The following is a 26,076-nucleotide window of genomic DNA, read 5'->3' as shown; positions in this document are numbered from 1 at the left end:
CGCAGTGGCAGAGAGAAAAGTGTAAAAAAAGTACGAAGGTCTCGCAGAGATTTCGCAGCCAGTGCTCACAGCCCACCGATAGAAAAACACTGCAAAACGAAAGAATAGCAAAATCAAAGCAGAGAAACCCGTAAACCAGGGCTTCAGCTATTCAGTGGCGATTTCCATTAGCGGCGATTTTTTTTTTTAATGAATCCCATTTGCTGATGGCCATGCTTGTCGCCAAAACTGAAGGAAGCAAAATGCCAGGCCGAAAAGTGGCAGGGGAGAGAAAAATGCCAGGCCGAGGAGTCGCGAGAAAAAACGCAGTGGCCGCTGAGAAGTCGCATTTTTTGGCCGCACAGGCCATCTGCTAAGAGAATGGAGACAAAGGTAGAAGTACGCTGAATAGGAATTTATTTAAATCTTACAAATGTCAGTCATTGCAGATCTCCGAATATATATGGATATGTTTTTTTTTCTTTCTTTCCTTGAAAAGTAGAGATCTGAATAAATAGGGCCGACCTGCACAAGACCGCCATTAAGCCTAGTTGGTCGTTAATGACACTACACCTGCGCCCGTTCTAGACCCCTGCCGCGAACGCACTTGCTCGATTTGCCTTAGATGTTGACAGCGTCCTGCAGACACACAAAAAAAAACATCGCCTGCCCTCTGCCGATCCGCACCATATTTAATAGTCAGCATATCGCACCCACCCTTTCGCCTCCTTTCCTCCTTTTTTCCTTTCCAGTTTATTTACCATTCACGCTCATTAACATTCCTAGTGGCTTAAAGGTTTCTATCGACGCTCTTTAACTCGCCCGTTTCCAACTACAGACTTTCTTTACTTCCGTTTTTTTTTTCAACGTCAAGTTCTCCCTGAACATCCACTCCTTGTGTTCAGCCAACTATCGTCTTTCCTTTCGCTATAATGAGAGCCTTTATCGTTTCCACCCTTTTGGCCTCCGCCCTTGCCGCTCCTTCAGGCTTCCACAAGCACCACCACCACCAGAACGAGGCTAGAGCCGTGGTGACCACCTTCAGAACTGTCACTGTCGGCGCCAATGGTGAGGTCAAGGCCGCTCCAACCACTGTGGAGACTTCCTCTGCCTCCACCGCCGACGCTGTGTCCACCTCGTCCACTTCGTCCTCTTCCTCCTCCTCTGCTACGGCTTCCTCCTCGACTTCGGCTTCGTCGTCGTCTTCTCAGGCTTCTTCGCAGCCTTCTGGCGGTAACGGCGGCAGCGGTGGTATCGCTGGTGACCTTTCTGCTTTCTCCGACCCCACTGAAAAGTTCGAGGACGGTGTCCACAACTGTGACTCCCTTCCTACTGGCCAGGGTGTCATTGCCATTGACTGGTTGTCAGACATCAAGGGCGGTTTCTCCTCTGTCATGAACCAGAACGGTGACACCTCCTCCACCTGTAAGGACGGCTTCTACTGCTCTTACGCTTGCCAGGCTGGTATGTCTAAGACCCAGTGGCCTTCTGAGCAGCCTTCTTCTGGTATCTCCGTGGGTGGTTTGTACTGTAAGAACGGTAAGTTGTACCGTTCCAACAAGGACAAAGACTACTTGTGTGAGTGGGGCTACCAGGGCACCAACTTTGTCTCTAAGATTGACAAGGATATCGCCATCTGCAGAACTGACTACCCAGGTTCCGAAAACATGAACATCCCAACCTTGTTGGAGGCTGGCAAGACTGCCCCTGTTTCTGTCGTCAACTCTGACAATTACTACATGTGGAAGGGCGGCAGATCCTCTACTCAGTACTACGTGAACAACGCTGGTGTCTCTGTTGAGAAGGGCTGCATTTGGGGTACTGCCGGCTCTGGTGTTGGTAACTGGGCTCCTGTTGTCTTGGGTGCTGGTAACACTGGCGGCAAGACCTACTTGTCCTTGATTCCAAACCCTAACAACAAGGATGCTCCTAACTACAATGTCAAGATCCAGGGTGCCAACGGTGCTTCCACTGTTGGTTCTTGCTCGTACGAGGACGGCTCTTACAAGGGCGGCCACGGCAGCGATGGCTGTACCCTCACTGTCACTGAAGGTGACGCTGAGTTTGTTTTCTACTAAGCAGTTTGTCTTTTCTGATACCTCTCGCTTGTACTTAGGTACTAGTGTGTCAAAAGTTTGATATTTCGTTCGACCACTATATTGTTCTTGTATACCTGAGTTGAATACTCAATAGATTTGTACACGGTTTTCAAAATAAAAAAAAATAGACGACTGTAAGAAGCGTTTGACGAAAGTATAATGTGGGCGAAAACAATGGAGTTGGTCTTAAATAGTTCAACTATTCAGTTTCGGCTAGTAACCCTTCCATTGTCACCACAGTCGACGTTGAAATGGGCCTAATTCTTTGAGACCCTCAACCGTCTAGGAGCCCTTGAAAGTGCGTTGTCTAACCCTGTAGACTCCGTTTTATTTGATCATATGCACCGCTAAGCAGCCGATTCCACCCAAGGGTGCAGATTTCATGAACGACAATAGAGTACACCTTCTGGGGCATTATCGCCGGGCATCCCCGAGTCGATAAAAAATTGTAGCCATTGAGTGAGTGAAAGGCAATCTCATCCAAAGGCTACGGTCTCACAGTACCCTAGCACAAGCTCGCCATTGCTCTGAAACATCTCGTGGAGATCACCTAGCTTTTCATCAGGTGTGGGTTGAAATGTGTTCAGCACGTACAAGTGGACAGATTTGAGTCGTAGTCTCTTCATGAGGTAGCTCAGAACCACAGCCACAGACTGAAAGCCGGAGATTTTAAACGTTTTAGGCGCAATGGCTGGGGTAGAGCCAATGGGGTGGAATCGTAGGGTTATCTTTTCGTTCCTCTTGTTGGCAAGCCCACTCAATGGGTCAACGTTGACTTCTCTGTTAATTTTTGGTAGAACCATTGAGGTTGATAGGGGCACCTTGGCCTCTGCCACCTGGCCCTCCAGGATCTCTGCCAGCAGTTCCGTCAGGCTCATTCTTGTGTTTTGGAGAGTCTCGTCAACGATGCAATTGCACCAGCAAGCTAGCAGTCAAAGTCAGAGTTTTAGAACGTCTGAAGGCCCAAGAACGCCACACGAACCAAGATTCAATTCACCAGACAATTCAATTCAAAGAGGTGGCTGCACTATCTCCCTTTGTCGATCTGTTCTCTTTCCAGATGACCCGAGCAATATTCGATCAAAGGCTATCGTTAACACTCTTATCGTCACAATCCTGAGGCAGACTTACAAACAAAACCAATTTTCGGTATCAAAGTTTCTATATATCAAGGTGGTTTCCTTGCTTGTCTCAATTTGCGACATTGCAGGTGTTGATGGCAGTGCGCGGCTAACACAATATATATATCTGATTGACAGTCTTCCTTTCTTTTTAGTCCCATCTACACTTGCCATGTCAGACACAGAACAAGATCTGCTGGTGGCTCTGGACGCCACAATTGAGGCCCACGAGCTCGAAAAAGTGCTTGCTGTCTTCGACTCCGCTGCCAAAGAAGCAAAGCAAACGGGTGACTTCTTATCGTACTCAACCATCTTGGACATGTACTTGAGCGAGCCTGAACGGTTTCGTTTCGAAGAAAGAGACCAGCTTTTAGGACACTTGCTCAAGATATTGGAAAAAGACCATGCCTTGGTCTATGAGATTGGTTGGGACTTGCCCGCACTTTTACTTCCCTTTCTCGAGTCTGACTACCAGTTCAACGGGTCTCTTCGCGAGGCCCCTTGCGTTTATAGGGTGTTGAAACTTTTTGAGGTTTTGGCTCGCCACGGAAATCCGAAGGAGTTATTTCTCAAGAGCACGGAGTTGTTGAGCACTTTACTGGAGAAAGACGCCACCACTGACGATGCGTTCCGCCAGAAAAAGTTCTACGACGTGAAACTTTACTGTCTTTTTGAGTTGATCGACAGCTGCTTGCGCAGAATCCATACGCTCTACCCTTCGAGGTTTTTGGGAATGACGGTCGCCAGCTTCATCAATTCGTTGTATGTGAACCCAATTCACTCCGTTGATGAGATGGATTTCAGGTGGAAACGTGTCTACAGCTTTGCCAGAAACTATCACAGACCGCCGCTTCCCGAAAAAATTGAGATATCTCCCGAAGAGCTCGAAAAAATCAATGAAGACGAGGACTTCTTGCAACGCAAGTTGCTCACTGGATTTGTCACCGAGGCCGTCAGTATGGCCACCAAAAATGCCTTGATCGGCTACTCTACGGATTTATTCAACCATATACTGCGTTTGTATAAGACAGCGCCGCTCAATAACTTCAGTATTGAGCTACCTGTACTTGATCGCCTCTACGAGCTTGCTTTGTCTTTTGACATTGATATCACAGGAACTTTCAAGCGCTTTCTTTCTGATAGCCGTAGCTTAATTGACGCCCTGGAATTGGAAGGTGATTTTGACGATGACAAACATGGACACTTGTTTGAGAAGCTACTTGTCAGCTACCAGAAGGATGTTGCAACCGCTTTGGTGGCTAACGATGCTAAAACTGTGCAAGACTCCATCGCAGGCATCTTGATACTTTTTACTCACTCTGTTGGACCATCAAGAAATTTGAAGAAGGTGAAAGTGACAATCGAAGACGCCGTGGCACTAACGCTCCGTCTAGTTGTACCAGGGATGGTACATGATTCGTACGTTCACCATACCCTAGGGGATATAGCTGTGTTTTGGTCCTGGTACTCAGTTGTTCAGGGCAGCACAGAAAAGCTCAGTCTTGCGCTAGAAATCTCAAAGATTCCAAAGCTCTTGCTTCAAGCGTACTTCCAAGCATTGTTATTCATTTTGATATCAAGTCGTACTATGCCCAACTTGAGGTTTGTAACGCTAACGCTTCTCACAAAGCTACTCGCATACGCCCCAGAAGACACTTCTTATGATTTCTTGATGGACTCATTTAAGAACTGTCCGTACGAGAATCTCAAAACAGCTTTGGTTGGTGTGTTCAAAGAGTTGACCACTAAAGAGAAAGCAGACGTAGACTGTTTGACCACAAAACTCAGTGAGTCAAGTATAGAGAGCTCTGGTGGTCCGCCTCCTCTTCAAAAAGAAACAGTTCCAAGAAAACAAGCTTCATCACTTTGACAGAGAGTCGTGTTGATGAGCTTCTTGATATCATTCAGCAGTCAACGGAGCGTACCTTGGTAACAATCGACAAAGCCACGAAGATCAACGAAGAATCTTTCTCCACATTGGTAGCATTACTCAATCTTTTGATTCTCCTCAAAGCAAGAAACCTTGTCACAAAAGAGGATGTCACAAACGTCACAGCTCAGGTGAGGAAGAAGGTACAAAATGTCGAGGAAAACCTCCATCAAGATGAATCAGGAGCTACAGCGGTCAACTTCGCAGGAATTTTAAATGTTACCCTTGACCGCCTTTCCGCCTAAAAGGTTCCCTATACATAAATATAAAATACGTGTTACTTTTTTCCCTTTGTCGAACCCTTCTTTGTATTCGTTGAAGATGACCTGTCCTCCACCAATGGGCCCCAGTACACGAAAAAACCTTCCTTTGTTGTGGTGATTTCTTCCTCCCACTGGAGTTCTTCGTCGTCAATGAAAGGGTCCTCGTAATCGTACTTACCGACTTTCCTGTTCATTCTAGTTTCATGCTGTCTCATCAACTGCTCTTCGGTGAGTTCTTCGTTGTTCTTTTTCTTCGGTAAAGCATTTCCCTTCTCGTCAACCACTTGTAGTTCATCGTCGTCATCTTCATCTGCTCCATCATCGTCGTCGTCTAGAATTTCATCCATTAGGTCGATTGCTGACTTTGCATTGGGATGTATCGTATTCCAGCCATATTTTTCCTCAGCGAGCTTGAGCACATTCACCACAACTTCAGCTTGGCCAGGCAGTGGTGCTTTTGGATCGAGAAGAGGAATATTCAATGCAATGATTGGAGGCGCTGCCTGTTTATTCTTCTTGTCCTCATGGGGCGAACCTTTGGCGCCATCTTTGTTTTCACTTTCAGACCCAGCTACTTGCGAATCATCCTTTTTTAGGCTTAACACAGCAGGTTTATCTAGTTTCATGGAAGTATTTTTCGTTTTTGCCTTATCTGTTGTCATAGTAGGATGTATGGATGGTTTCTCAGCAGGAGAAATGGCAATCTCTGGTGTTTTCTTCTTGCTTTTCGGCCCAGGTTTTTTTGGACCTGTTGAAGGCTCTGTCTTGACTTCTGTTTTCAGTTTCTTTGCTGTATCACTTTTTGCTCTTTTATTGGTACCATCTGCCTTCGTAGTATACGATCTCTTCTTCTTTTCCGGCGCCACCTGGGCCGGCTGCGATGTGCTCTCCTCGGCATTGATGATGGAGTTTATCGATGTTTTGCTTGGACCACTGTTCCTGGCAGCCTGCAGCCACAAATGTGTTTGGGAGTTAGCATTATCCGAAAGTGGAAGTTCCGTCTTGAAATTGCTTTGGAAGTTCTTTATGTATTCTTGCATTGCCTCAGACAGCCCGCTCAATTGCTGAATTTGCATTGCCAACGGTGTCTGTTTCAGTGGCACTGGAGCTAGTGGGGCCGGCAGCTTCAGCACTCTATCGTTTTCGTCTACCACGACTATCTCTGGAGACGTATTTTGCTCATCTACGACGATGGGCTTCTTTGAAGAAGAGGACACCACGTCAGGTTGAAACTGAGAAATAAGACTCAGAATTGGATTTGGCTTATAAGGAGAAGCTGGCTGTATTGGAGGCGGGCTTTGAGAAGTAGCATTCAGTGGAGGCTGTCCCGGAGATCGGTTTACGTAAGGTGCCTGTTGGTTGTAATTATTTTGGCTATTAGCATTCTGCTGTTCAGCGCCTAGAAGCAGCAGAATCGGAACGTTTCGCTGACTCATGGTGCCTTGCTTTTTGGAATATTGAAGATCCAGAGAATGGAACTATGTATCGTAATGTGTTGATAGATATATAGCGCGCACGGTTTTTCCCGCAGTATAGTACTGTTGACAGAACCTACGCTCTGTCGAGCTGAATCACGTTGGAGTGGTAACTGAGCTTGCTCAACTCGAGGCACGTGTCGCTACCGTAGCCTTCAATCGAGTTCATGCTAAGATTTCCATTCCAGTAGTCTGCGTACACTTTACACATGGGCAATCCAAGCCCAAGCTTGTATCTGTAATTTCTCTTTATCAAACGGTCCAACGTGGACTTTTTCGTTTCTGGTGACGTTTCTGCAACCGAGGTTCCCTGGAGTTTTTCTGACGGCTGAATGATGGAAGACCCTGCTGGGGTCACTTGCAAGTTGGAGTACATTTGCAAGTCTGGGAGAGAATGGAAGTTGGCGAGACTTTTTCTAGCATGGTCTGGAGATTTCCCAAACGACCAAATGGATTTGAGTTTATCGTGGCTGATTCCTCCGCCTTGATCGGAGATCCGGAAAGTAGCCAGCTTCTTTGAATCGATGATAGTGATCCTGATTGGCGGTAGCTTTCTGTTTGTATGACCATGAGTCTTGATTGTAGCCTCTAGTGAGTTTCTTAAGATCTCACCAAATAAGTAGTGCAAATGGGGCACCATGAATGGAAAACTAAGAGATGTATCACCCTCGATGACAAGATCAGGCATGAGATCTCTTTGGGAGAACGCTTCCACCGAAGAGTCCTTGATCAACTCATAGACCATGCGAAAGTGCTCTGCTGCATTGCACTGGTGAAAAATCTCACCAATGTAGTCTGAAGGCTTCCGCTGGTAAGGATGTTTACGATAAATCTCCGTAAGAGACAAGTGCTCTTCGACAATCACTCTTCTACTAATTCTGGAGCGAAGCATGGAGCTCATGAACGCATCTAGCTCTGGCTGGGGTAGGCTTTCCAAAATGGACACCTCAAGAGCGCCCATCATCAAATGCAGCAAATTGAACACATGCTGGTCTAGCAAGTTGCTTATATCCTCGCAAAATTTCTCATTTTCTGCCGTGGTAGTGATATTGGAGATCTTGCGGAACGCATTGAACAGATGATAGTAGCTTTCGTAGATTTGAGCCAAATGAAAGTTATTGACAACTCCGAATGGAAGCGTCTGAAGGTCTCTGATTCTCATTGCTAGTCGAATAGGGAGCTCTAGCCTGACGAAATTGGCCGACGCTAAGATCTTCTGTTTGGTGAGTGCTTTGCCATACCCAGCCAATTGCCTCAAGGAGACTGGATGAGGCTTCTTCTTCGAATAGTTCATCAACACCTCGTTTTGGAAAAAATGCTGAGGCGTAAGAATCCGCAGGTAAGAAGGGTACGGCCCAAGCTCCTCAAGATGATTGGCTATATTCTGCTTGCTTATAAGCGAAAGGATATCATCGTTGATGTAGGAGTGGGAGGAAATTGGCGTGACAAACGGAGGCTGCGATGACTTTTCCGAGTAGCTTCTCCATCTATTGCCCTTCGGCAATGCTTGTAGGGACCTACTTCGATGAAGCATAATGTAAGAGAATGGTATTGGTATAATCGCACTCTTTATCAGTGCAGAGATCATGATAAGCGAGAAGAGGGATGCGTCGGCAACAAAGAGTGAAAATTGAGAAGTGAAAGAGATGCTTGATGCTCTTTGAGTGGAAGTTTTCGAAGGACTTTGCCACATCAATGGAATATGTACTTGACAGTGGCTATTAGTAAAGGTTTGCGAATGTGACTCACAAAGGTAATAGGGTTGCAAAATATTCACCAGCAATAACCAAAAATTGAATCAGGCGGTTCAAATTAACAAATTCACAGATTGATAGGCCTTTCGTCAAACCCAAACTTGTTCAAAACTATGGCGATTGCTCTTTATATAGGAAAGGGCCATTGTATTACAAGATAGCAGTATGCTTTTGGCGGTGAAATCCTAGCTGAGAAGGCCAGGGCTCAAGAAACAAAATAAGTGAAGACAACCACCTCTGTGTTATTCTTCTTATGAATATGAATGAAGATGTTACATAGAAATAATTTCTGTTATCTCGCTGATAGTACTTCATCGTTCAAGGGTTGCTCAATGTGAGTATCGCATTGACCACAGTGAGAGCAAACCGAGCGGGATCTACTATTAACCGCAATTGTTATATTCCACCAATATAATCTTGAATACAATCTAGCATCTTGTTCAAAAATGAATGACAGCAGAGGCATCTCCAGTTGACATAAGCCTCGTGTGCCAGTTGCAATGGTTGAGTATGGCTGCGAAAGTGAAGTTATCCCTCCTCACAACACTCAAAAAGAACAAAAATTAAAAAAAAAAAAAGAAAATAAACAAACCATAGTTCAGCATATCAAAGCCAGAGAGCTCAATTCGAATTCTAAATCAACCAGACACATTTTTTAGAAGACATTTCTTAGTCTCCCCGTCGAACACGCTTTGATTCCTGCAGGACTATTTACCCTTCCCCAGATCAGCCAGCCACCCAGAAAGGCATCACCGATCTCATCGTAATGTAAACGAAAATAGCCTTCAACCTTTTCTGAGAGACGCTAAGAAACTCTGCCCCCTCAATGAATGTATCTCGAACAGCTTACTTCACCTCAGACTACTTGGACAAGCGCAAAAACGGCTCCAAATCTACCCTTCCGTCTCGATCCTCCCTGATGTCTCCCAGAGCTGCAAGTCCCCTAAACTCGCCATCTACTCCCCAAAGCGAAAATCCAGATGATCTAGACGAGGCACTTACTCCAGCACATTTGAACTATTTGTACAAGAAAAAGCACCGCTCGGTCGACTACTCAGACTACTACTCCAGGGCTGTCAATAGACCAAAACGGAAGGGGTACGTGAACGATGAAAGTTCTTCGTTTCAGACAGAGGAGTTTGATCTGATATATGAAAATGTCCGCAAACAGCCGAAAGAGTACGATGGATACTACATCGATCAGAAGAGGCGATATGAAGAAGCCGAGGAGATCAAGCCGAAGATGTTCACCCATAAGACATTCATGGACGTTTTCGATAAGGACCAGGATGAACGGTTCAATCCAATCGACGTTGTTTTTGATGACCCTGAAAGGATGAGAGAATTAGAAAAGAAGCAGAAGCTATCTAGAGCGGTGAAGAATGTGCAGAAGAAAGTGGGCATTAACGACTACAATTCATACGACTACTACATTGAAAACGAGATTGACGATGCTAGACGTGCAAAGGAAATGAAGCAACGAGAAGCCAAGATGGCGAAGCAGAAAGCTAAATTGGAGAAGAAAGCCTTCAAACTCGCATTGAAGAAAAAGAAGAAGGAAGAGAAAGAGCAAGATCTCTTTGTGGAGCACGTCAGTGATGATTCTGACGATGAAGCAATGGAAGGGTTCCTGCGACCACCAGAGAACGAGAATTTGAAGAAAGCCTGGAAAAGAAAATGGAAGAACGCCAAGAAGGCCCTTGGAGATGACTACTTCGATAGTTACAATCGTGAACGGGAAGCTCGTCAGCAGATAAAAAGCAGACAAGAGGATGTCGGCGACGAGAAGAGTCGAATCACCTTACCTCCCTCTGGGGCGATTTCTGGAGCGGTTGGTCCGAACGAGAATTTCCATCCATTGTGGAACTACATTCTCTCGTGGCTAGTGTATACGCCACCCATTAATCCGGATCCAGAGCCAAGTGGGAAGATTGTTGAGCTAGATAGAGACTTCTCTACTGCGCTGGCGCAGGGAAAGAAAAAGAAACAGCTTGCTCCAAAGAACCCGTTCAAAAACTACAAGAGTAAGTTGAAAAAGTGGAACGAACCAGCCTCAGCTTTCTTACCAGGTGGAAGAGGTTTGCCTGACACACTGTCTCAACGAACTTTCGATCAAGCCTCTCGGGCATCGTCATTCTACACGTACTCTGAGCTACCTGAGGAGATTGAGCTAAGTGACGATGGAGAGTTAGGCGATGAGATCATAATGGGTGAGTCCCTGATTGAACCGTATCATGGTTATCCTCCCACTTCATCACAGGCAATGATCACCAAAGAAAACAGTTTTGGAAGACTTCATGAAGGCGGCCCGGTGAAAATAGTCTCCAACATCAACCTGTTGATCAAGAGCATCAGAATCATGAAAATCATTTTTGCGCCTATAGATATCATAGCGGTGCATTTCCCGTCATTGCAAACTGTTGTCATTCTTATAGAGTTGGTGATTTTCATGTGGATTCTCTACGAGCTCTCGCTCCTCATCGACGCGTTATGCATGGCCATCAAAGCCGTTTGTGCACCGATGATTGCCATTGGCAAATTTATGAATCGTATAATGTAGGGTCTGAAACTATTTGGAAAATTTTGGTTAGAAAGTTGTATGTAGACGTTGTTCCCAATGGGTGCAAAAAGTTGTACTACATCTGATCGCAGTTTTTCACCACCCGAAAGGTGTAACTACTATAGCCATGTTGAAGTACACAAGGCCAGTGGCACATTTGAGATGGAGAATAGAGCCTAGGTTTTATTCCACGAATCCTGAAAAGCTGCCGTCTCCCGAGAAAAAGCTCTCGCCAGATCAAGCTAGAGCCGAGGCTGCCAAAGTGCACATTCAAACCCTCAAAGACATGGGATCCCTCTTCTCCTCTGGGAGTAGCGATGATGCCACACAGCCCATAGATACAGAGCCTGTATTCAAAAACCCCAAAATCTTTGGAACCTTGAGTTTATTACACCAGGGCCAGGTTTTGAAGGAGCTCCAAGACAAGTACGACCAAAGCTGGAAGAAGCTCACCGATGTGGACAAGAAGCTCGGATACTACATAGCATACGGCGATTGGGGCGTTCGTGAGAAGTTTACCAACTGGAATACGCTAGAAGCTCCTCTTGATCTTCCGTTCAGGGTGCCTTCTCAAATACGTACCGCTTCGCCCAAACCTACTGATATCATCAAGAAGCTAGAGCCAGTTATTCTTGCAGAAACGCCAGTGCGTCGAGAACAGTTTGACACAAAAAAGATGGACCCTGTCACCAAGACATTCATTTATATTACAATTTTTATTGCTTTGTTGGCCATTGCCAGAGACAAGAAGATAGGCGAGGGAGGTAAGCCCGAGGAAATCGAAATCGAGGACATCTACGAGAACCAGAGACAGAATCAGGAGAAGTTTGATCAGCAGCCTGCTCCACAAGAGCAGCAGCCTAGGCCTGGCAAGAAATGGTACTATCTCTGGCTCAAGTGAGCATGTACAACTACCCTTCAGAGCCCCTTCACTCTACTGTACATGATCAGAACAGTTCCACGAACCAGCTGAACCAGCCGAAGTAACTGCAAAGACTCACAGCGTCAACCTCAGGACGGTTACTGCTTCTTTATAACAACCTTACCAGTTACTTAAAATGTATATACACAGTCTAGAATATTGAATTGCAATCATGCAAAGAACCTCTGTCTCGACAACCACTCTCTAGCAACTCTCCAGCAACATCACTCTTCGTCACTATCGTCCTCGTCGTCGTCATCATCCTCGTCCCAGCTCTTCTCCACAACCTCTCTCACTCTCTTGATATACTGCGACCGGTGGTCCTTATACAAGTTGGCAGCCTCCACGTTCGCCGGCGATGAAATGTTCGGATCGTTAAGCAAAGACTGGATCGACGTCAAAATACTAGAAACATCATACGTAGGTGACCACCTGTTCTGCAAGATATCTAGACACAACTCTCCACTGGCATACACGTTTGGATGGAACATTTCACTCATGAACTTGACCGAAGGAGGCTTATTTGGGTACTGCTCGTCAAACTGTAGCACCAACTTGAACGTGCCGTCTTCGAAAGGTGTCTCTGCCGGTCCTATGATGACGGCATTCCACGACATCACGTTGTCCGGGAGCGGTGAGGCCGACACGCCCGAGGGGGCGTCCAGCTGCATTCTTTTAAAATCACGCATTAATCTTCTTTTTGCCGGGGTGGACATGGCAAGCTTTCTATGTTTTGGGGGGTTTTGGAAGGTGCTTGGGAAGTTCCTGGAAAAGTGTAGATAATCGCAGTTAGTAATCTATGGTGGTAGCGTACACACCCGCGCCACTAGCTTAGTGAGACGTCTTAAGACCAAGACTGTAGACGTGGAAGAGACTAGACGTGTTTAAGAAAAAAAAAAAATAATGGAACGAACGTAGACGATAAAGAAGTATCCATCCTTTTATCCGATGTGTTGTTCTTACTTCCTGGTGCTTCTAACTACTGGCTCGTACTTGGGTGCAAAATATGGTCGTTGGCTACGCTACACTCGCTTATAGTAATCGTATATCAAAACAAGCTCTAATCTATAGAACCTTTACTCCTTGTTGTAGAGGTCGCTCACCAACTTCTTCACGTCGTCAACGAGGTGGGACGAATCTTTCTCCACCTTGGCGATCAACTCGTCAACCTTGGCACCGAGAGAAACTGTCTTCTCCTTCTCCTCGGTCTCCTCAACGGCCTCGCCATTCCAGAAGCTTGTTAAGTTGTGTCCAGCACCGTTAAAAGCCAAGAGATTAGGGGTACCGTCGTTAGGGATATCGGTCAAGATATTCTTGGTGGCATAGTTGATTAAGTTCTTCTTCAACTGGCCTGGAGAAACGCCCTTATCGGACACGAAGAACTCAGAGTCAGAGCCTGGCTGCAACGACACAAAGTAGGCCAACAAACCAGCAATGTGTGGAGAAGCCATGGAGGTACCACTCAAAGTGGCGGTGGCGGTGTCTGAGCCAATGTAGGTACTCAAGATGTTGAGACCTGGGGCGAAGATGTCCACAGTGTCACCGTAGTTCGAGAAGTAGGCTCTGGCGTCTGAAATGGTGGAGGCACCGACAGTGACAGCCAACTCAGCAGAAGCTGGAGAGGTGTTGGCAGCATCCTGGTTCTCGTTACCAGCAGCCACAGCGAAATGGAGACCAGCCTTGACGGCAGCATTGACGGCCATGTCCAAAGCAGGAGACTTACCACCACCCAAAGACATGTTGGCAGTGGATCCTTTGAAACCCTTCTTACCAGATTTGGCGTCTTCCTGGTGTGACTTGGCAGCAAACTCCACACCCTTGAGTACATCAGACATGGAGCCGGAACCGTTAGAGCCCAACACCTTCACGGCAACAACATGAGCCTTCTTAGAAACACCAAAGTCCTTAGAGGCGATGGTGCCGGCACAGTGAGTACCGTGGCCGTTGGCATCGTTGTCGGTGTCACCTGTTGGGATAGTCTTACCCCACTTTGCTCTGCCCTCGAACTGGCTGTGGTCCACGTACACACCGGTGTCAATCACGTAGGAGGTGACACCAGCACCACCCTCAGTGTCGTGAAGGTACTGGTTGAACGAGCTCAAGGACAAAGGAGGTCTGTGAGAGATTCTAGCCAAGCCCCAAGGAGCGCCCTTCTGCACGTCAAACTCGTTGGCGTACACCTTCGAGTCTTTCTCCACGTGAGCAACCGCAGGGTCACGACGAATCAAGTCCACGACAGAGTCCAAGAAATAGCCAGTGTATCCAGAAAGAGTGTTGGCCACGTCGAAGGTATCGGTGATACCGCCCTCCACCTTCTCCACGTCCAAGGTGGAGAAAAATGGGTCGGACTTGTCGGCCTTGCCAACCTCCTGAGCGTGGATGTCAGCAACCCAGTTAGCGTGGAAGTCGGCGTAGTCCTTCGACACGCCGTCCTTGAACACGATAATGTACTTGTGGGGAATGACATCACGGAGGCCCTCCTTGGAGTACAAGGGGGCGGCGTTCTCTGGAGCCACCAACTTGTGGCCCGAGGCCTTTAAGTCCAGTACAAACTGCTCTGTTTTGTGAGAAATGTCTTCCTTGAGAGCAGCCAAGTCAGTGGAAGTCGACTTGAATACGTCGATAACGTCACCAATGTTGGGAATAACGAGACCGTTAACGCCCAAGGTGGCGAGGATGGAGAGCGCCACGGAGCGGGAAAGCAACATAGTAAGAGTTTATGAGATGAATTGATAAAGCGGGTTGCAAGTGGTAGTCAAACTTGCAAGTAGTTAAATCGTTAACTGGAGGGAGGAAGAAGAAAGTGGCGATAAGACTTTGGGCTTTTTATAGTGGGTCGCACCCACAGTATGTGTAGGAACGGGGTGGACCAAGGGGCAAAAGCAACCAATGGAGAAGGAGAAAGTTGAAGGAAGGGAAGAAATAGAATTCGAGCTCGAAGAATTTATTTTTGACTTAGCTTTGCAAATGCAATCGAAAGTCTCGTCTTTATTGTTGCCTTAGTAGTCCTTTGGAGACCCTAGATTGCTCGCTTACTGATAAGCCAGCCGAGGCGCGAATTAGGCAACTCCTGGTCGGAATAGCCACTGATAAGACAAACCGAGAGTGAGACGAAGGGTGAGACCGAGAATGGCACATGACACGAGTGCCTGGAGAACTGTGTCATTTTGCATCCGGTGAACCTTTAAAATTGCGCTCAAGTAAACTTTTTGGTAAACTATGGGGAAAAGGTGCTGGCTTGCTTGTGCTGGACCAAACGGAGAGGCCCGAGGTTTTTTCTGGCTGGCTATGGTGGATTTCGCAGCCACACCCACAGTGGCCCTATGTGGGATACCACGAGAACACACGTAGTCGGTATGTTCAATGTGGCGCCTCTGAAAGAAATTTTTTTGTGATTCGGACCGTGTAGTGTGAAAAAAATGTGTCGTTTTCTCCGGGTTGATGGATATGCCTGGGAGATGTCGGATGACGTTGGCGCTGTTGGCCACAACTCTGTCGTCCACTTAAGCACACTTCAACACTGACTTCTTTAAAATCACTGACTTCACCGTAAGGGCAACCCGTTTTTTAGTAGCCACTCCCGTGCAGAGTCTTCGTCTCTCAGCCTGTTTACTGCCCGGAAAACCATGTCTCTGGAGTACTGGCCATCATCTACAAGGCGGTCCACCAACTCCTTCCTTTTTTGTAGACTTTCAGTCAAACAGAAGTAAAATTTGTTTGCGTCAGACTTAACACCCTTTTTCCGAGTTATAGGAAGTTCTGGGGTAACTACTAGGAGCAACAACTCCAGCTGTACATGCTGGATCACCTCTTTCATTGGACGTGGCAGGGTTGCAGTAGCACATTGGGGATTTTGGCACCAAACGTTGCCGCAGCCTTTAGTGAGTTGAAGAACGTAGCGACGTTCAATGCGATTCTGTAACTTGATTCTCGTTGGGTCCAAAACTGTTGCATACAATGGGCCATAACATGTATCGCAAAGATTAAGGTCGTTCGATTCGTCATTGACGATGCTGACACAGTTCTCATTGGCACACAAGCGAACGGTTTCGGTGTTAAGCTCGATTTTGTCCATGTAGTGCATTTGCATATGATTCTTGAGGTCCTTTCTTTTGAAGACCCTATTACATTCGAAGCACTCTGTGGTTTTGTTGCCACATTGATTCTCGTGGTGCGTGAGATTCGTGAATCTGTCCTCGTACGTTTCCTCCTCCTGGGACACAATCAAGTGACAGAACATGCACTCGTGAAGCTTGCTAGGGCATTTTGTCAGCTTGTGGTTCTTGACAAGCAGGATGAAATCACTATATTCAGACGTTGAGTCGCAGTCTTCACATCTATAAGGCCCGCTATGAACGAGCCGATCGTGCTTGAATTTAAAAAGTGTGCTTTCTCCAGCCAAAAGTGGGTCACATTTCTCGCAATGCCAATGGCTGGATGGAATCTCTTTGAAGAAAGTGCTCCCACAAGAGCATCTGACATTGTTCCTCGAGCAGAATGCTTCATGGAGAGGCAACTTTGACTTCTCTATCAGCTTACCACAGTTAGAGCATTTTGTTTCGTTGGACGTGCCATTCTCCTTCACTAGCTTATCGCCCTTTGTGAAAGGCACCATTTCTAATTTGACTTTAGCGTTATGGTCCCACGCAAAAACAGCAGCATATAGCTCACATGCATCCTCCTCCTTGAATTTTTCCAAATGGTTTACGATGAGATCACTGTTGATGTTGATGTCTATTCTCTTATCCGTATGAGACGCAGCACTATCCTGAGACATTGTCTCAAATGCAAAGTTATCTAGTTTGACGAACTTGTCAAGCGCAACAAGTAAGTCCACATTGTAGGCTTCGTTTATATTTTCCGATCGTAGAACAAGCAGAAAGCTTTCCTTAACCTTACGTAGGTCAATCTTGAACAACTTCGGTACAGGAGACTGGTTGAACGGAACAACCTCGAGCACTTCGGATTCATGAAAGGTGGGGATGTTTTCAAGAGCTGATATTGCATCGTTTTGGCCCAACTGTTGCGCTGCCATGATGTCGTTAAGTGGGAGCACATCTAGAATAGTGTCTGTATCAACCACAACCACAGTAGGAGCATTAGCATCTTCCACAATGATATCCACGGCCGTTTTCGCCATTGGATCGTCAATAACAAACAATTTGTGCTTGGTGAGCGTTGTGTAGTTCTTGCTGAGCTGCGATTCCAAGTAGTACTTCCAATTGGTGATGTGTGGGTAGAACTGAGCAGGCTTGAGCTGAAGAAAGGTTGCTTTGGGAAAGTCTGCCAAACTAACGGTAACTGTGTGGCCCTTGAGCTTCTCGAATATGAACTGGGGTACGCACACTGTTCCCTCTTCAGCAGTGAACTCTTTCACGCCCACAGCGATACTTGAGGCGCCATCGTTCAAGTGATACACTAGCGGATGCCGGAGTTCAGGAGTTTCGTCGATGGTAGTCTGTAGAAGAGAAGGCGGTAGGAGGCATTTATCTGAGTGTCTCGGGAGAGCTTTCGAAAGCTGAAGCAGAAGGATTATCATATAATCTAGGGGGTTTGGATACTCGTTGGTGGAGGTTGATGGCACTGTTGCAAAATGGAGGCAAGCGTAACGGTATTGTTAGTCAGCGCACGTGATGCCATGGGAAAAGATAAGGCAATCAGTGGGGAGATTTTACAGGGGAAGGAGATGAGAGATCGAGCTTTGATGACGGGTGTGGTAATAACCCAGTGTGATGGGTTTTGACGGTTTTATGCTTGTCTTGTGTGGGTACTTTTCTAAGTGAGCGATCACCAGAAAACGACAAAGCGTAAGCATCATCACCAGGCAGTAGAACAAACACGCTGAATTTCGTAAAAGTGTCTTTATGAGGAATTTTGATTGAGGAGATTCCGATTTTCCGAATAATTGGCGCAAAAACTGGATTCCGGTTACAGTCATTACTGTAAGGGTGGTGAAGAAACGGCTGCGAAAATGTTCAATTCCCTGGCCACCGAACGGTCATTAACCAGCCCAGTAGTAAATTTTTTTTTTTTTTGCTTACAGCTACTACAACGATCCAACTCACCACTTTGACTATCCACTTCGATCCACCTTGAAATTATAACCTAGCACATAATCATCACTATGACAGCAGGTGTAGCACCGAAGAGGTTCCATCCCAGAAAACGCCAATGCCATGGAGCACTTTTAATCACAGGCTTCAAGAGGTAAACACCATTCCAGAGTGGGAAGAACAAGCCTATTTCTCAAAGCCCCAGCGCCACTGCCTATCGTGGTAACAGCCAGACGCCCCGAGACTCCCACAGCCATCACCAAATGCCAGTCACCAACCTAGGTCAGAATGACAACCGCGATACTTTCCACAAAATTGATTTGCTCATGTTCATGTCATTTCATATCAGTAATCAATTTCAATGGCACGTAGTTGCACTGGCTTTCCTTTTTGTGTACTGAAGCAGGCAAGATCGATGCTCGTGAATACTTTCTCCAACTGCAACCTTATCACGTCACGGCACTTATATTGCAGCGTGCCCCTTTTCAGCGGAGTAGCTGTGAATTAGACACGTTGCGGTAGTGGACAGCAAGAGTATCGCTAAGCAGAAACTTGATCAAAGAGTTGCTCATCTCTGAAATTTCCAATCTACTCTTATCTTTCTCAATATGTCCCACTGACTGTGTCGGCCTTCTGACTATGTTTCACTGCCTCTCCAAGTACCTTTCGAACAACTACTCACACCAATCTGCTTATCGATGCCTCTTTTTGAAAATCTTTTAACTTTTGCCTCACAACCTGCCTTATCAATTGGTTCATATCTCAATGCTACATGATGGCCTTCTGGTTGCACCCAGTCCGGCGATACTGTGCCCGTTTGAGGAAACCTACAAAAACCACACTACTAAAGCCCTCCTTGGAAACATAGAATATCTGATAGAATAGTTACGTTGGCAATTCGCCCACGAAGAGAGCTCACTTCAGTAATGGGTCTCGGCTGTGTGGGTCCCGCTGGAACCTTGACACGCAGGTCCTAGAGCGGCTGCAAACGGGCTCTATGAATGTGTTGATCTGCGCATACCAAAACACTGATAACATAGCACGATCTCTGGGGAAGAATCAATAAAGCCATTCTCAAGCGTGAATGCCCAGTTTGTCGTGAACAATGCTTGGATCGGGGACTTCTGGCTGGGGAAGAAAGGGCTCACGTGCCCCTACACTGATAATGTCACGTGACGCGCCGCTCCCTGCCGTGTGGCTTCCCACCCAGCAATACCACATTTATCCCTCGAAATAGCCTTCTGTGCCTCAGGGGCAGATACTGAAAAGTAACTTTGTAGGTGTACGGGTTTCAAGCCTCCCATCTGGGCGTTTCGGGCGTCTCGGGTGTTCCGAGCGTAACGGCGAGATACCCTTGCTACTCATTCCATTGCCTTTGTTGTCTCAGCAGATTACGTGAGGCTGGCACAAGTGTTAAAATGAGCAAAAAAACCCTTACACAAAAAGCAACTGCGATCTGAAGGAACGCCCGAAGAAAAAAAAACGCACACAAAAACACCAGGCAAAAATAAATTGGGCCAGCATCTACAGGAAATCGATGCGAAAACGGTGTTTTTTAGCCTCTCCCACCGCAGCATCGCCTTGGTGCAAAATGCAAACTAGCTCTGCAAGAAGAACCTAAAAGAAAAGAAAAAACCTAATTTTTAGCAAGCCAAGTTGGCAATGAAATTTACCACGTCCAGCCAAGATACAATATCCTTGAATTATCCTTTAAACTTAAATTCAGCTCTTCTTCTGCTGGCTTTGCTCTCCTTCTATCTCTCTTTCTTATCAGGTGTAGAATTAATTTCCCGTACTCGCCTCACCTCTCCTTGTATATATGTTCCTGCCGCCTCGCCCCAACCACACTGCCGTATCATCCCCTTGCGTCTTCCTAATAACCTTGATCCCTGCCCTTTCACTACAGCTGTGCTAAGTTTCAGCTCCCTCCAACAACCCCCCACATTCATCGCTTTTTCGCCTTCTTAGAAAGTTGCATCCACTCGCTAATTCCCAAACCCATCTGCACTATCGATGCTGTTAGGAAGACTCGCTGCACTGAGAGTCAGCGTGGCGGCCGCTGTGGCCGTGGTGATTCTCTTGAACATCGCCATCTTCAGCAGATCGGACTCCAACGTCTATACCAACGCTGCCGACGCTGGGCTCGAACTGGGGCTCGACGCGCTCACCTCGAATGAGTACACTGAGTCCTTGCGCAAGGGCTTGTTGGAGGCCCACAAGGAGACGGTGCTTGACCAGATCAAGGCAGATCTAGCCAAAGCCCACGAGCAGCAGTTTCTCGAGGAGCTCCGCCAGAAGGTCAAGAAGGAGCATGAGCAAAACATGATCCGCCAGCTTCAGAAGCAGTTGGACAGAGACTTTACTCAGTCGTACTACACCTTGAAAAACAAGCACTACGATCTCTTCCAGAGCTTGCAGGGCAAATACTATGAGGAGAACAAGGATCAGTTCAAGGAGTTCGAGATCTTCGCCGCGGTCGATGCTGCTTTGGGCGTCGACTCGTCCCTGGAGCTCAAATCCAAGGTCCGTGAGAAACTCGAAAAGAGCATGTCCCGAAAAGAGTACTTCCGCTTTGTCCTAGAGGACTTGATTGTAAAGAACGCTCCAAACATGGGGCCTTTGACCAAAGAAGAGCTCGGTGATGACCTCAAGTACTGTGCTTGGGTCACCAGTCCTGTCATCTACGATAGAAATAAGCTCGACATCGTCAAGTTCAGCAGTGAAAGGTTTCACGACTTCCAGAAAAATCACGATAACCTCGTCAATCTGCTTCGGTTGTTGAGTTATCCCCCTTCTCATATCTTCAGCGGCGACGGCATTGTCCTCAGCTCTGGTGGCGCCTACTTTGCCGGCGCCTTTGTCACAATCGCTCAGATAAGAGAAACGGGCTCCAAGCTTCCGATTGAGGTCATGATCAATACGCAAGAGGAGTACGACGCTCAGTTGTGCTCTACCCTTGAAAATACCTTCAACGCCCGCTGCGTGGTGATTGAAAACGAAATTGGTAACGAAATGTTGACAAAATTAAAGTTGACTAAGTTTCAGCTCAAAATTCTCGGCCTTCTCGTCACCTCCTTCGAAAACGTTATTGCCATCGATGCTGACAACTTGCCTCTCAGTAATCCAGATAAGTTGTTGCTGACTCCCCAATACTTGAGCACCAAATTCCTCCTCTGGCCCGATCTTTGGCAAAGAACCATCTCGCCTACTTACTACAACATTGCCAGAATTCTGCCAGGCATGCCTGTTAGAAGATACGGTATCCCGAACGATGAAGATGGCAAGGATTATTTCTCGAGAAATCCTGGCTCAGTGCATTTCCACGATCGTGAGGGTCTTCCGAGCGCCGTTTCCACTGAGACTGGGCAGATGGTATTCTCGAAGCGTGAACACTTCAGAGCATTGTACTTGTCTCTCTACTATAACGTTTATGGTGCATCTCACTACTGGAGAATGTTTTACCAGGGAAGTCCTGGTGAGGGTGACAGGGACACGTTCGTTCCTGCTCTTCATGTTTTCAATGAGCCATACCACGTGGTTGACAGATCTACGTGGTTGGCAGGATTTGACGAGAAAAGTGGCCGCTTCCAGGAGACAACCATTGTACAATACGACCCTCTCACCTCAGCGGGCTTTGTGAAAGAATGGAAGAAGTTCCTTGCTAAAAAGGGCAAAGATCTTCGGTTGTTATTCGATCAGAACAATGACCACACCAGGGGACTCCTAGAAGAGTTTCAAAATGAAATGGGTCAGGACCTACCTCCATTACCAGAGGTAATGTTCCTTCATGTTCATAGACCGAAGATAAACCCTGTGTTGGAGACGGATCCAAAGGGATACTTCGATTGCTTCCAACAAAGAAACCTCGGTCTACCGGGCAGGTATACGGATCACTTCGGCAAGACCGACTGGGAGCTCCGATTCAACTTGATATCTCGATGGGCTGCTTGCAGGGGTCTCAGCAGTCCAGCTTGGTGGGACTCGGTCAAGCGAGACCAGACTAAAGTGTGTCAAGCAGTTTCCGACTATGTCAAGTTTTTGGAAAAAGATTCGAAAGATCCTAAAGCTCATGAGTTCAAAAATATTGTAGTTAATTTTTGAAATCTTCTTTAGCATACGATTCGATAAAAAAACGAATAATACAATGTACTATATAAGTGGTCTATAAATTTGGTTTCTAATCATCATCTGAATCTGATCCCAGTGAATCTTCAAATTCATTCACCGAGCTCTCGCATTCTTTTTCAGCGCCATCAACAGAAGCATTGATCTCTTCCAAAGCAACCTCATATCCAGTCTTTTCCAAGAACTCCTGAAATCCTGGCGCTGTTGTCGTTGGGAGGCACGAGAAAATGAGAGAATGTTTAGGTTCAAAAAGTGGAACGAAATACTTTTTCAAAGTGAGGACAAGGTCATCCTTCGTAATGGTATTGAGGGTTTTCAAGAAAGACCGTGCATAGTTTGGTCCTCTCTTTTTGAAAATGTTGTCAATCACCTTGTTGACAGCAGCGTCATGATTGTTAGACTCCACCTTCACAAGAGAGTTGACGATACCGGCAATAGCATTATCAATGGCAATATTATCAATGTTGGCTTTTTCAAACGCATAGTCGTGCACAATTTTTTTTGTAGCTTCCCATGCTTGTTGAGCATCAGCTCCTCTGTAGACAACAAACGTCAAAAATCCTGACTCAACCATTCTCCTTATGGCCGCATCGTAGGCAAGACCAGATCCCCTGACTCCTCTCCACAAGGGACCTTCCATTGCCGTTAAGATTTCACTGGCCAATGCAATTCTGGCGATATCAATGTCAGAATAATTTGTAGGAATTGGTGTCATTGAAATCAAATGAGTGGTATCACTCGCAGGAGTAGTTACCAAAAAGGCGTGACCAGAACAGCGCTGACCAATTTCGGATTTAAACTGAAACGATCTTGGGATCCTATCGAGGTTAAGGTTTCTCTCTAGGTCTGGGCCACTAAATTCCTTAGCGAACTTTGACCATGATGAGACAGGTTTTGAAAGCTTCGAGCACCCGCCAGTCAAAAACAATTTCACGTTCTTCACATTGAAGAGCTTCTCCTTAATGATGTTGATGTCGGCAGCGATCTCAGAGAACTTTCCATCGTCAATCTTCTGCATCAATTCCCTGTAGAAGTTTTCGGTATAGATTGAGTCTTGCGCCTTTCTGAGGGATGCCTCATTATAAACCGTACGGTATTGGGATGAGTACATCATCAACTCGTCGTTTCTTTTCTTGTCAGGAAGAGAGTTGATCAACTTTTCAACAATGACCCTTACTCTTGACTCTTCAAAGTAGGAGTACTTTAACACATTGATCAACCAATCAATCGCCTTGTGGTACTTTCCAACTTCGAATTTGACAGTAACAGTGATAAGCTCGACAAATTGGCTATCAAAACCATTATCTAAGTCGAACTCCAAGAAATCGTTGTTCAACCCTGAAATTACCTCTTCGTAGGGAATATAGGTCCCGTCGGCTTTTTTAATCGACACAGAAAAGATATCCTCTATGATAGAGAAATACCTCAAGAGCTCTGGGGGAACAACTTCCGAGGAAAAGACCAACTGCGCAGTAACGAATTGAGATTTGTAGTCTTCAAGGTGTATGTACAAGGGGAAGCCCTCGGGGGTATCTTTCTTGATGACTTCGAAGAATTCTCCATCATTCTTGTAAAAGTCTAAGGCAGAGTTATTACTGCCAGCTCTGTATGAATCTGTCTCAATGAAGTTAATCTTTGCTGCATCTGGTTTACCAAATTTGGTGAGCACCTCGTCGGGAATTGGTGCATCGTTCTTGGTTTGAGCTTCTTCAAGCTTACTGCCGAGTTCCTCTAAACCATTTTGGCCATAGTGCTCTCTTATTTCCTTAATGCGCTTCCGGTTTGCGGCTTTGTGCTCCTTGTTGGCTTGACATGACGGCTTTCCAATAATTGTGACAGGCTTGCTGTCGACAAAGTGGGTTTTGATCAAATCACACCACTGTTTCGCCGTCCAACTAGCCAATTCGTCCTGTTCCTTCAAGCTTTTGGTCCACTTGCTCAAGTCAGAGCCATCATGTTTGCCGTAGACCATCTCCAGTATAGCGACGTTGGAGAAAGTCAAAGGCGAGCCTTCAGTCTTGGAAATGAACTTGATTCTCTGTTGTGCAACAATCTGCTTCATATAGCCGAGATCGAAGTTTTCTTCTTTGGTGATGCTATCTATCAATTCTTTAATTTTCTTATCAACGTCGTACAATTCTGTCACCGGGATGCCACTCAAGTAGAAGTTAGTTCCAATACGGATGAAGTCATCAGTTATGACATCAATGTCGGTAGCGTAGGGGTTTTCAACCTCCACCAAATGCTTGTTGAGCAATGAGATAGGCGACTCTGCCAAGTAGCATCCCACCATATCCAAAGCAAGAACTGAGAGAGTATCGTTTGCTGGCGGCCCGATCCACCCTATTAAAAGCTCACCCATTGACTCGTCATCATCTGGGAAACGAACTTCTTTTATAATGGGTTCAGAGAGCGGAAGGTCGACTTTGGAATCCACCCAAGGTCTCTTATTTGGGGTCTCTGGTAAAGACGGGAGGGCAGAGTCAAACTCTTCCATGGTCCTTAGAAGTTCGATTTCGTCTACTGAGCCTGTGATGATGACACCGACGTTATCTGGTCTATACATGGCCTTGTGGAAATCTCTAATCTGGTCCCATCTCAAGTGACGCAATTCCGACATAAGACCACCAGTTTCTGAAGAGTATCCCGAATCCTTAGCGTACAATGAGCGATAGTATTCGAGGTAGAGCACAAACCACGATTGGGACTCGATGCCTTGCATTTCGCTGAATACAACACCCTTCTCCTTGCCCTTGCCGTCAATGTGATACACTTCCGTAAGGCACGCTTCGTCGTTGATAATCGAATTGAAAATGTGATCCAAATAAATTGGTAAAAGCTTCTGGAAACCTTCCCACCCTGCGGTGGTCAATGTGTACACTGTTCTATCGATGGCAGTCCATGCGTTGGTGAAAGAGAAGAATCTCTGGCCCAAGCTATCGAGCAAACCCTTATAAGGGTACTTTTTTGAGCCCATAAACACCAAATGCTCCAATGTATGAGGGCAGCCTGAATCGTCGGGGATCTCCGTGGCCACAGCGAAGTAGCCATTCACCATGGGAGACGGCTGATTCACATAAGTGAGCTGCAAGCCAGTTCTCGTCGAGCGCCATTTCTTGATGCTTGCCGGGGCGTATTCTACGTCGAAGCTGGTCTGAAGAGCAAAGGTGGAGCTCATTCTTCGGGCTATATGAGAAAGAAACCGGATGTTGGCGCTACTGAGATCTAGCGATGTCCATGTGCGTGTTTTTCACCTTCGCACTGTGGTGGTAGTCACATAGAGGTGTAGAGGTTACACAAAGCAGAGATTGATATATGGTTTCAAAGAAAGTTTTTGTACTATTTGAATCTTGAAGAGTGCGAGTATGAGCTTTAAAGGTTTTCTGTATTGAGTATTTGTGTGTTCGCTCATACTAGGCGACACTTTTGCGAACGTACAGAATGGCTGCAAAATGCTCGTCATTACTAAGCATAAGGCGTCCTTAATGAACGAATCAATAAATCAATTCTACACTGATGGAAGAAGCTTTAGATGACAAATCTTGGTGCCATCTCTTCAAAGATCGTGCCACTGGCAGCAATTGATTGTTACCAGTGCACATCGAATCTACCCTAAGCAGTTTACCTTAGGCTCTTTTCTGAGCAGGTGATTAGAAGGTTTCAAATCTTTCGAATTTCAAGGCTCGAATCGTGTTGTCTGATAGTTAACAATACCTAAGAGAGCTTTGGAGGAAAATCTGTGGCATCAATGTCAACAGTGTGAGATTATTCATAAGCGCTGCCCTCGATAACGAC

At 46.2% G+C, this 26,076-nt stretch overlaps 12 protein-coding genes across 12 annotated transcripts; 5 read left to right on the top strand and 7 right to left on the bottom strand. All coding sequences in view use genetic code 12, as the record gives it.

The window, feature by feature from the left end:
• Positions 1–911: 911 nt before the first annotated feature.
• Positions 912–2,057, top strand: SIM1 (SUN family protein; the record flags this gene model as incomplete). Its single annotated transcript, XM_029036763.2, has 1 exon — positions 912–2,057. One exon carries the CDS (start codon positions 912–914, stop codon positions 2,055–2,057), a length of 1,146 nt encoding a protein of 381 aa, XP_028888860.2.
• Positions 2,058–2,554: 497 nt separating this feature from the next.
• On the bottom strand, positions 2,555–2,956 carry CJI96_0004509 (uncharacterized protein; the record flags this gene model as incomplete). Its single annotated transcript, XM_029036762.2, has 1 exon — positions 2,555–2,956. The coding sequence occupies one exon, from the start codon at positions 2,954–2,956 to the stop codon at positions 2,555–2,557; it is 402 nt and encodes a 133-aa protein (XP_028888859.2).
• A 415-nt stretch (positions 2,957–3,371) lies between these two features.
• Positions 3,372–5,069, top strand: YBP1 (Ybp1p; the record flags this gene model as incomplete). Its single annotated transcript, XM_029036761.2, has 1 exon — positions 3,372–5,069. One exon carries the CDS (start codon positions 3,372–3,374, stop codon positions 5,067–5,069), a length of 1,698 nt encoding a protein of 565 aa, XP_028888858.2.
• A 337-nt stretch (positions 5,070–5,406) lies between these two features.
• On the bottom strand, positions 5,407–6,828 carry HPC2 (Hpc2p; the record flags this gene model as incomplete). The annotated part of the gene is made up of 1 exon (XM_029036760.2): positions 5,407–6,828. The coding sequence occupies one exon, from the start codon at positions 6,826–6,828 to the stop codon at positions 5,407–5,409; it is 1,422 nt and encodes a 473-aa protein (XP_028888857.2).
• Positions 6,829–6,943: 115 nt separating this feature from the next.
• CJI96_0004506 (protein kinase PKP2) lies at positions 6,944–8,401 on the bottom strand (the record flags this gene model as incomplete). The annotated part of the gene is made up of 1 exon (XM_029036759.2): positions 6,944–8,401. The coding sequence occupies one exon, from the start codon at positions 8,399–8,401 to the stop codon at positions 6,944–6,946; it is 1,458 nt and encodes a 485-aa protein (XP_028888856.1).
• Positions 8,402–9,447: 1,046 nt separating this feature from the next.
• On the top strand, positions 9,448–11,181 carry CJI96_0004505 (uncharacterized protein; the record flags this gene model as incomplete). The annotated part of the gene is made up of 1 exon (XM_029036758.2): positions 9,448–11,181. One exon carries the CDS (start codon positions 9,448–9,450, stop codon positions 11,179–11,181), a length of 1,734 nt encoding a protein of 577 aa, XP_028888855.2.
• A 127-nt stretch (positions 11,182–11,308) lies between these two features.
• CJI96_0004504 (uncharacterized protein) lies at positions 11,309–12,082 on the top strand (the record flags this gene model as incomplete). The annotated part of the gene is made up of 1 exon (XM_029036757.2): positions 11,309–12,082. One exon carries the CDS (start codon positions 11,309–11,311, stop codon positions 12,080–12,082), a length of 774 nt encoding a protein of 257 aa, XP_028888854.2.
• Positions 12,083–12,327: 245 nt separating this feature from the next.
• RAD6 (E2 ubiquitin-conjugating protein RAD6) lies at positions 12,328–12,819 on the bottom strand (the record flags this gene model as incomplete). Its single annotated transcript, XM_029036756.2, has 1 exon — positions 12,328–12,819. One exon carries the CDS (start codon positions 12,817–12,819, stop codon positions 12,328–12,330), a length of 492 nt encoding a protein of 163 aa, XP_028888853.1.
• A 360-nt stretch (positions 12,820–13,179) lies between these two features.
• Positions 13,180–14,811, bottom strand: CJI96_0004502 (proteinase B; the record flags this gene model as incomplete). The annotated part of the gene is made up of 1 exon (XM_029036755.2): positions 13,180–14,811. One exon carries the CDS (start codon positions 14,809–14,811, stop codon positions 13,180–13,182), a length of 1,632 nt encoding a protein of 543 aa, XP_028888852.1.
• Positions 14,812–15,647: 836 nt separating this feature from the next.
• Positions 15,648–17,642, bottom strand: CJI96_0004501 (uncharacterized protein; the record flags this gene model as incomplete). The annotated part of the gene is made up of 1 exon (XM_029036754.2): positions 15,648–17,642. The coding sequence occupies one exon, from the start codon at positions 17,640–17,642 to the stop codon at positions 15,648–15,650; it is 1,995 nt and encodes a 664-aa protein (XP_028888851.2).
• Positions 17,643–20,169: 2,527 nt separating this feature from the next.
• On the top strand, positions 20,170–22,257 carry MNN26 (Mnn26p; the record flags this gene model as incomplete). Its single annotated transcript, XM_029036753.2, has 1 exon — positions 20,170–22,257. The coding sequence occupies one exon, from the start codon at positions 20,170–20,172 to the stop codon at positions 22,255–22,257; it is 2,088 nt and encodes a 695-aa protein (XP_028888850.2).
• Positions 22,258–22,333: 76 nt separating this feature from the next.
• Positions 22,334–25,459, bottom strand: CJI96_0004499 (uncharacterized protein; the record flags this gene model as incomplete). Its single annotated transcript, XM_054702212.1, has 1 exon — positions 22,334–25,459. One exon carries the CDS (start codon positions 25,457–25,459, stop codon positions 22,334–22,336), a length of 3,126 nt encoding a protein of 1,041 aa, XP_054558187.1.
• Between the last annotated feature and the right edge of the window lie 617 nt (positions 25,460–26,076).

Source organism: Candidozyma auris, chromosome 5 (genome assembly GCF_003013715.1).
Source record: "Candidozyma auris chromosome 5, complete sequence".
In the NCBI taxonomy this organism is placed as follows: domain Eukaryota; kingdom Fungi; phylum Ascomycota; class Pichiomycetes; order Serinales; family Metschnikowiaceae; genus Candidozyma; species Candidozyma auris.
The sequence above is the reverse complement of the archived record's forward strand: the minus strand, read 5'-3'. Positions and strand labels throughout refer to the sequence as shown.